The sequence below is a fragment of the Nannospalax galili genome, unplaced genomic scaffold, assembly GCF_000622305.1.
Source record: "Nannospalax galili isolate Female #2095 unplaced genomic scaffold, S.galili_v1.0 scaffold311, whole genome shotgun sequence".
In the NCBI taxonomy this organism is placed as follows: Eukaryota; Metazoa; Chordata; class Mammalia; order Rodentia; family Spalacidae; genus Nannospalax; species Nannospalax galili.
This window is the reverse complement of record NW_008330298.1, coordinates 2,999,370-3,009,683: the sequence shown is the minus strand read 5'-3', so window position 1 is coordinate 3,009,683 and position 10,314 is coordinate 2,999,370. Positions and strand designations below refer to the sequence as shown.

At 38.6% G+C, this 10,314-nt stretch overlaps 1 protein-coding gene across 3 annotated transcripts in view; it reads right to left on the bottom strand.

The window, feature by feature from the left end:
- The window catches only part of Dock11 (dedicator of cytokinesis 11), a 221,678-nt gene that overhangs the window by 46,735 nt on the left and 164,629 nt on the right, over window positions 1-10,314 (bottom strand). For all 3 annotated transcript variants that reach the window (XM_029568896.1, XM_029568891.1, XM_017800906.2), the window contains 4 exons: window positions 9,455-9,597; window positions 7,121-7,236; window positions 4,374-4,511; window positions 2,335-2,517 (listed from right to left, as the gene is read on the bottom strand). In XM_029568896.1, coding sequence (XP_029424756.1) covers window positions 2,335-2,517; window positions 4,374-4,511; window positions 7,121-7,236; window positions 9,455-9,597 — 580 coding nt within the window. The remainder of the gene's footprint in view (window positions 1-2,334; window positions 2,518-4,373; window positions 4,512-7,120; window positions 7,237-9,454; window positions 9,598-10,314) is intronic.

Sequence of the window (10,314 nt, the reverse complement as noted above, 5' to 3'; positions counted from 1 at the left end):
AAAAATGGGGGCACTTTAAATGGGGAAACCATGGTGGAAGGATTAGACAATATAAGATAAATAATGCCTAGCTAGTTTAAAAAAAAACGGGTGGGTGCTGGAGAGATGGCTCGGTGGTTAAGAACACTGGTTGTTCTTGCCAAAGACCCGGGTTCAAATCCCAGCACCCACATGGCAGCTAACAACTGTCTGTAACTCCCAACCCAGGGGATCCAACAGCCTCTTCTGTCCTCCGCGGGCATTGCATGACACAGGTGCACTTACCTACATGCAGGCATACACGCATACACATAAAATACAAATAATAAATTTTTAAAAGTGAAAAAAAACAGAGGTATCCATAATATTGAACAAGCAACTGACAAATTATACATACAACTAGCTCAAGGAATATAATACATATCTAGGCAAGGTTTATCTGAGGACGTTTGGTCTTTGCCAAAACTTTATCTACATAGCACATGCTAATTAAAAGTACCAGACTGGTAGAACTAACCTTCTTCGATGTCTAACAACCATACTTTGAGGCCTATACTATTTTGGTCAGAGGGACGTAAAGGACAGTTTTTGCTCCTTGCCCTCCTAGGTCAACTAAGCTCCTGGTGACTATGAGCATCTCTCAAAATGTCCTGTAATTGTGGTGCATCACCTATTCTCTTGATAAAGGAGGCCATGGAGACCACAAAAAATGGACTTGAACCAGTGTCCAGTCTACAAAGAGGAAGGTCAACATAGAGGAAACATTTCCTCCATGCTTCCAAGTGAAGCCAGGCACGATCAAGCAGGACCTTTGACTTATCTTCACAAAGATGGAACTGGTAAAAGAAAGGAGCCAGGAGCTCCTCCCGGGCCCATGTGACTCCTGAGGCACAGATCCTCAAAGGACCTTAACAGTAAAAATAAATTGGTTTATCTGGACCAACCATATGGTCTTAAACACCCAAAAGGAAAGTATAACCAAAGATTAAAGGGATCTATATAACTCTTTAAGAGTCTATGTATATAGTTAAAATCTACATAACAAGAAACAATGCCAGACAGAAGATACCTTCCTTTGAGTTGTTGGCCAGGGTGGCCCAAGAGACTCCCAGACAGTAACCCAGCATAGAACTGGGAAAATGAACAGCAGACCCCAAACTTATCTAAAGGAATATTGGCAACTGATTGCTGCTAGATCAGGAAGAGTTGATCTTCCTAAAACAAAGAACTCTAGATAGGCTGACTAGATTCAGTGGATGGTCAAGCACTGGAGAACGGCTGGCGGCACCGACAACACAGTGGACAGTAACAGGGATTACAGAGTATATGGGCTTCAAGCCAGGGGGAGACTATAGGAAGGTACCTTTTAGGATGAGGGTATATAGATGAATAAGATTGTTTGGGATGTTCTATATGAAATACACACAAAAAAATCAACAAATTAAAAAAAGAGTTATATTTGAGGATGAAGCATAAAAATTTCCTCCATGTTAATTAGTGGAGGTGAAACACATAACCATTGAATTCTACCTGATGATTTTTATATCCATGCTCAGGTGGATCTCAGAAAGTAACCGACTGTGACTAATAATAATCAGATACATAGAGATTAGAGATGCATGTGCAAACATCTAAGTGTTAGTAGCATTAAAGATGAGTTTTTCTGTAAGAAACAGTATATTTTAAAATGAAATGGAAATCTCTTTTAAAGGTTAAAATCGCATTCAATTTTATGTGTTATAGGGTTTATACTGAGTTCAATATTGTATAACTGTATTAATTCAACTGTGAACCTAAAATTTACAGCCAATATTGAAATAGATGCATCTTTGCTCTGGAAATTGTTATTGAATATGTTAATGCTGTAATGGAATGCTGCTTCTAAGCATGTGGTTATTAAATAATTAAAATAATGCAAATATAATACTCAAGTATGAAATTCTCAAGAATAAAAATATAAAATAAGAAAGGGGATGTGAGCCACATTTATTAGCAGCTAAAATAAAAAAATTATGGAGATGAAATTTATTTTACTTTTTTACATCTCTCTGTATTTTTTATTGCTGTGTATATATGTGTGTGGGCATGCAAGTACCATGGGATGCATGTAAGGTCAGAGGACAACTTTCAGGAATGAATTCTCTACTTCCACCATGTGCATTCTGGGGATCAAAGTCAGGTCACTAGGCTTGACAGCAAGTGCTTTTACCCACTTTGCCATCTCACTGGCCCAAAATTTATTTTAATATATTTTATCCCCCCATGTGACAAATCATTTCAATATATAATCACTATATGACAACTGAGATGCTTTCCTTCATATGTAGTCCGTCCTGAGCTGTGATTGGCACTCACCTGCAGGTGTGTCCTCAAAAACGTTTTCCTCTTGGTGTACTCAAAGTTGTTTCTCATCAAAAGATACAAAAGTGCAGATGCTTCATTCCTGGTTGAGCTAATCTTTGAGGTGCAACACTTTAAAACCTCATAGCAAAATGCCGCACACATGTTTACTCTTCCTTTAAAAAAGGCGGAAGGAAACTAAACAAGGAAACAGAAATGAATTTCTAAAAACTTAATCATAAAATCCACCAAACACCAAGTGTCTACAGTGCCTTCAGCTAAAACTATGCTGGGTGCTTTAGAGGATACCAATATGAGACCAAGGCTCTGTTCTCGACTACCTTAACTACCTAACATATAGCCAAGCATGCCAAGAATATGTCAATGACAGAACAGGTCAAATCAGTACACATGTTACTGCAAAAATGTGAAGGAATTTGGTATAAATGCTGTAGATCTGAGAAGGGCCCAGGATAATCTGAAAGATATGATAAACATGCTCACAATAACGTACTGCATAAATGAATGATGGTTACCAAATGGGGCCTTAAAATAGGACTGAATACTCCCTTAGGTGAGAGAATATTCTTGTTTTATATTTCTACCATCATATCTTCAGTAGCTAGTACAGCACTTGACATATGAAGGTACTCAGTAAATATAGAACGTATGAATGCAGATGATTCCAAGTCCAGCTCTCTAATCCAGATCCCTTTCCAGACCCATATATTTCAGTGTCACAGGGTTACCTTAAATACATTATGTCTAGAAGACAGCTCTCACTAATTTTTACATCAGGTAGAGTTCCCCTGCAACCACCCAGATTTTACATCAGCCAAAAACCCATCATTCTATCAGTGAACTGATCACCAAGTCCAATTAATTCTCTTTGACTCTCCAGATCCACCTGCCAATGGCTTTTTTTCAGGCCCTCATCTCTTATGTACTCTATTACTATCTTTGGCACTATTTCTTTGCATGCCCCCTTTTATTTTCCCATGGCCACATCAATTCTCTCTTAATGAATATCTAATTGTGTTACTTCCCTGCTTAAAACATTTCCATGCCCACAGGACTCCTAAAAGATGAAGTCCAACTCTTATGATGACTACACAATTTTCTATTTCTGATTTCACACAAAATTAAGCACTGAAGGAAGAAGTCATCCCTTTTGGCTGCCTATCATGCACTTGCCATTTGCAAGATATTGTATAAAATCCCAGAGTTATAAAATTTTCTTCTCCTTTCTAAGTGCCTACATATCAATTTTTTAAAAGATAAGGCTCGGTGTGGGGTCACACCCCTTTGATCCTAGAACTAGTACTTAGGAGGCAGAAACAGGTGGATCTCTGTGAATTTGAGACCAGCCTGGTTTATATAGTGAGAGCTAAGCAAGCCAGGGTTCCACGGTGAGACCCTATCTGAAAAAAAAAAAAAAACAAAAAAAACAAGCAAGACAGGTGCCTCATTAGTGCAATAGGTATAGCATGCTACCCCCATCATAAAATAATATTAAATAAATTGGCAAAGTTGGTGATTTAAAAATGAGAGATAGCGCAGTGATTAAGAACACTGACTGTTCTTGCAGAAGACCTGGGTTCGAATCCCAGCACCCACATGGCAGCTAATGACTGCCCAGAACTCCAGTTCCAGGGCATCCGCAGTCTCTTCTGTCCTCCGCAGGCATTGCACAACACAGATGCACTTACCTACATGTAGGCAATATGTGCATACACATAAAATAAAAATAATAAACAAAATATTTTAAAAAATGACATTTGAACTGTGAATGTGGTGACCTGGGTTTGAAAGAAAGAGAGAGAGAAGAAGAGAGAGGAAGAGAGAGAGGAAGAGAGAGAAAGATTTTTACTCTTGAAAAGAGCCTACTGATAAAGTGGAGGTATAATGGTAAATTCAGAAGCAGATTGTCATTTTATAGGATCCTTTGTCAGGTCCTCCTGTTCTCTTCTTCTATTTACAATTGTGTATGCCATCACAATGATCCTTTCCCCCTCTTCCCTTTAGAACACATAGCAGTTTAAAGTTGTCCTTACCTTACTGATGAAAGATCTCAGCGAGGCAAATACATGCTTCAGTGACACTTCAGATTGTCCATTTTTAAGAAAAGCAAGATGAATATCAAATACTTTTTTCATTAATGGGTTGTGGCCATCATTATTTAAAAGTTGGCTCTACAAAACATGAAAAAATAGTTTGCAGAAGCATTTAGTTTCTCTCTCACCTACATATGAGAGAACTAACTTTAAAAAATATTTTATTTATTATTTTTATGTGTATGTGTGTAGTGCCTCCATGTAGGTAAGTGCACCCATGTCATGCAATGCCCATGGAGGACAGAAGAGGCTGTCGGATCCCCTGGGACTGGAGTTGCGGACAGTTGTTAGCTGCCAGGTGGGTGCTGGGATATGAACCCGGGTCTTCTGCAAGAACGGCCAGTGTTCTTAACTGCTGAGCCAACTCTCCAGCCCCAAGAGAACTAACTTTACCAATACCTGTTTATGAAACTACTGGTTGGACTTTGGAAGTTTTAGAGCAGTAAAAACATTTTAGACTATTTGTGTGATCTTCAACTTGAGTTGAAAAATCTTTAAAAAGTATATAAACTATATCTAGAATACTGAAATTCCAGCATTTTAAACAGCAAAAAATTATTCTTCCAGTGGAGCACATTAAAATTCAGAACATATCCTGGAAGAATATTTTCTCCCCTCCCTCCTTTCCTCTCTTCTTCTCTCTCTTGTCTTTTCCTTCTTTCTTTCTTTTATTTTCTTTCAAGTTGTTTGTAAGTTCTTTCTACATAGCTCAGGTTGTCCAAGAAGTTGCTATATAGCCCAGGGTAGTGTCAAACTCATGATCCTCTTGCCTGACCTCCTGAGTGCTGGGATTATGAATACGTCCAGTCATGCTTGACTGGGAGGAATTTTTTATTAACTTAAAAATTCAGCAAATTAAAAAGAAAATATAAGGCAATCAACTTTTATATTCCTTAAGGGAGACTACATAACTAAGAGAAATGCCAGTTCTTTAAAAAGTCTATAAAGCTAATTTACTTTTGAAAGTACATTTTGTATAAGATATATTTAGTCACTGTTGACAAATCTGGTGACAAAATGAACACTTTATGAATAAAGATAACAGATATCACAACTGGCTGTTTATAAGCCTCTTGCAAAGGGACATAAAAAGCATAAAAATTGAACAGTTGTACAGAAATATGCATTCATTTATGAAGCATAAAAATTGAACAGTTGTACAGAAATATGCATTCATTTATGAAGTTTGCTTTAAAATTAAACCATTGAGGGACTAGGGTATATAGCTCACTCATAGAGCGCTAGTATAACATGTGAAGGCCTCCCCAAGGGGTCCTAGGTTCAATCCCCAGTACCACCAAAAATTGAAAAGAAAAATTAAAATCAAAACATCAGGGCTGGAGAGATGGCAAGAGAGCATGATGATCCTAGTTCAAATCCCCAGAAACCATGTAAAAGTTGGATGCAGTAGCAGAAGCATCTGTAATCCTAGTGCTCCACTGAGAGATGGGAGGTGGAGACAGGAAACTCCCCAGAAGCCCACGGGGCAGGTGAAAAACAACAAAGAGGCCTTATCCCAAAAAAGGAGGAAGGCAAGGATCAACACCCAAGGATGTCCTCTGACCTCAACACCTCTGCCTGCATTCACATATATGAATGAACTTATGTGCACATATGTACACACAGGTACACACAGAGACACACACATCAAATCAAATAAAAACACTGGTTAACTTTTCTAGTTCTACTGTTCTGTCCCTCAAACAACTAAGCAAGTTACATCTTGGCCCAAAACAATACTCCTCCAAACAATAGACAAAGTTGTGATAGATCTAATGGTAACATTGGTAGCCAGGACAGAATAGTGGTTAGAATCATGAACTTGCCTGATACTTGCTCTAGTTCTAAATTCTGATTCTGCCACCAATCAGCTATGTGACATGAACTTCCCTGTGAGCCTGAGGCACCTCATTTTAAAATGAGAAATATACCTTGTCACAATGTGTATTTTTGACTGGCTGATTCACTTATGATTTCAGATAAAAATTACTAGTTATTTTAATAAAAATATGAAAAAAATGCCCTCCCTTATTTCCTCTTACCAACCCCCAACCTGCTCCTCCCATTCCTTGTGCTCCTCCTCTTCCCTTCTTTCTTTCTTGATTTCTCTCCATTGTCTTTTAATTTTTTGAAACAGGGTCTCCTTGTAGCCCCAACAGGCCTGGAACTCTCTAGGTAGACCAGGCTGGTCTCTATCTCACAAAGATCCTCCTGCCCATGCCTCTGAGTGCTGGGATTAAAGGTGTGTTCCACCACGCCTGGCCTCTTCTTTGTCTTTTGAGAGTGGGTGTTACTACATAGGCCTGGCTGGCCTAGAACTTGCTATGTGGATCAGGATCCCTTCAATTTGTGCTGAGTCATCTGTCTGTCTCTGTTGCCCAAGTTCTGAAATTACAGGCATGTGCCAGCATGCCTAGCAGGAAAGATGGTTCTAAACATAAAAGTAAAACAATCAAAATTAAGAGGCAGAGGGAGCTTCCGAGCATTTTAGTCCAAATCCTTCACTTTATGGATGACTGAATCCCAAGTTTACATTGTAACCAAACTTGGCCTGCCACCAATGTTTCCTCACTGCTCCTGCCAGGTTATTTCAAGCTAAAGGATCCGATCCTGCCTCTGACTAGCATGTTACTATCAAATGTCTTCTTTGTAATGAAAACAACTGAATTCGAACTCTTCATCATTACCTTGAAGCACTGGGTGAAAAATGATATGGTATCTAGTACTGTTAGAGAAACTTCAGTAGCAGTGTTGCCTTCGAGAAGTGCCTGATGGAAAATGTCTGCTTCAGTTGTCGCAGAACCTAAGATAAAAGAAGCAAATGAAACTGTACCCAATGAGTTTCTTCCCAAAGACACAGCGATAGAGGTAAGAGGGAAGGAGCTCACGATACCAAGAGATCTAATGAGCTTCACTGTACTTGTTTCTTAGTGAGGCTTGGTCTGGGATAATCACTTCCATTCATTTTTCACACTGGCACTTTATCAACATCTCTGTAGCACATATTTAAGTACCACCTTCTCTGGTGATATGATTTCAGTAATAAGCTATGGTGACACAACTAGGAAATAATGTAGGAGGCATTTTAAGCTGTGCCTCCAACATCTGTGGAAAAGTGAGAAAGCCGCATACATGCAGTGTCCTATGGTCAGATACTTTCAATTGTGCCAGTGATACAAGACTTGTTTCTAAATATCAGAGGCTGACTGGGGTGATGGAACTAGGTTCTTTACACTTTTTAAGAAGCTGAAGCCTTTGAAATTTGCAATTTTTAAAGGTCTTCAGTCTATTAGCTCAGGATCTATCTGCTTAAGACACTATTTTTTATTATTATTAGGCTTTACCACAAATCCAGTTTTGCTAGCTTCCTCTTCTCTGGCCTTTGGAGAACTTTATGAAAACCAAAGTGTTCTTACTCTGAGTTTTGATTAATATTTGTTTTTCAGAGGCTAGTTTCCATTTATATAATCCTCTACCTTCCCCAGTTGGGCAAGATTTTTCTTCTTGGCCTATATGCCTTCTCAATACGTTATTCTGTTTAAATATACTTTTGACAAAATGGTATTTAGAGTTTATTATTACTGTTGTTGTTGTTATTATTCAGTGGTACTGGAGATTGAACATAGGGTCTCATGCATACTAGGCAAGAACTCTTCCACTGAGGGATATCCTCCATTATGTCTTGATTTTTACTTTCTATTCTGAGACATGATCTAAGTTGCCCCAACAGGCTTTGAACTTGTGAGCTTCCTACCTCAGCCTCCCTAGTAGCTAGGATCGTGGGCTTGCACTACAAGGCCCAGATAAAACTGACTAATGTCTGCACACAACGCAGCACATATAATTCATTAATCATTAAATGAACAAACTATAAATCAATATTATGTATGCTATTTTATTAAAGTGTTACTTTTTGGGGGAGGGGGAGGTTTGACACAGGGTCTCCCTGTCTGGAACTTGCTATGTAGACAGGCTGGCCTTGAACTCACAGAGATCCATTGCTATGTAGATCAGGCTGGCCTCAAACTCACAGAGATCCGCCTGCCTCTGCCTCCCAAGTGCTGGGATTAAAGGTGTGCACCACCACGCCCAGCTTAAAGTGTTAATATTTTTCATTAATGTTTAAGGTCAACAACAAATGATATCCAATATACAATATAACAATAAGTGCACGAAAAATTTCCTTAAATCTAAGAAAAAGATTTAAATGACATATTTATAACTGTTGAAAATAATCATGCAAGTTATCAAATAGTCATGTGCAATAAAATGATAGTATATAAATACAAAGGCAGATATATGAAAATATATCTCTATGCATGAGAAAATATTTCTTATCATAATGGTGATTTAAATCAGGATTTAAGATTAAATATGGGGGCTGGAGAGATGGTTCAGCAGTTAAGAGCAGTGGCTGCTCTTGCAGAGGACCCAGGTTCAGTTCCCAGCACCCACACAGCAGCTCACAACTGACTGTAACACCAGTTACAGGGGAATCTGATGTCCTCTTCTGGCCTCCACAGGTATTGTATGCACATGGTGCAGTTACATGAAGGCAAAACAATCATACACATAAAGATTTTTTAAAAAACATTAAATATGTACTCAGGATATGGCTCATCAGTTTAAGTGCTTGCTGTGTAGTCATGAGGACCAGAATTCAGATCCTCAGAACCCAAGTAAATGCTCAGTGGGTGTGGCAGCTTGCCTTTAATTACAGTCTTAGAAAGAGGAAACAGGAATCCCTGGTGCAAGCTGGCTATCTCAAGTAGCCATATCTGGGTTAGATTGAGAGAAGGTGCCTCAAGAAAAAGTTGGAAGTGCGATTAAGGAAGATTCCTGATCTCAATTTTGAGCCTCCACACATACCTGTTTCCATAAATACTTGCACCCATCAACGTGTGAATGCGCATACACACATATATGCACATCATACACACATACCCATGAAATGAAGAAAAAAAACTTAAAAAGCATTATTCAGCTATTTCATGTGGGTTGCTCTCTCCCGTTTTACTTACTGTGATTAAGTGTAAATGAGCTTTCTAAGCTACTAAGATGCTGAAGCCGGGCTTGCATTACTCCTGATCTGTTTCGAAGAGCTGGCATAGTTTGTGATTTTCGATCTACTCCAAAGTGTTTTGACAGCCAGGCATCATGCACCCTAAAATAAAACTTAATATTAGGAACAGGAGTGCTCCAATAATGTATCTGATTGTTATATTCTTTTCAACTAAAATGTGATTAAGGTTCCATATAAATAATAGTCTGCTCAAGATTCTATCAACTGTTACTTGGATTAAATGAGGCACACTGGAAACCGCACAATGTTTTAACGCATCCTTAAAACACTTATATTATAATAATAGAATTAAAGACTTTAGAAAAAGCTTCGTACTTCTGTCCTTCTAAAAAATATTGGGGTTAAATAGACAACACTTTAATAATATTCAGTCATTTGCAGGAGGTGAGAAAGGGAAAACTCAGAGAAGACAATGAGAGAGACACTGAAATGGGGGAGCTAGAATCAGATATTCCAGAATGGGCATCAATCCAAGCCTGTTTTGGTGCTTAAAATGACAACTGGGTAGTATGTGAAGAAAAACTGTCTATTGTCTAATAATGATGATAGGACAGTAGCAGTTTCCCAGAGGCTAAGACTTATGGTAATAATGACCACACCAACTCCGTCATGGGGAAAATGGTGGAAACTGGAGCCCTCATCATTTGAGCTATTAGGTTGTTTTAGAGACACAGCAATAAACCCTATCCAAAGCCTTCTTCAGATTTTGGAACTGAAGCCAGGTATGGCTATACAACATGTAATCCCAGCACCTGGGAGATTAAGGCAAGGGGATCAGAGCCTCATGATTATATATAT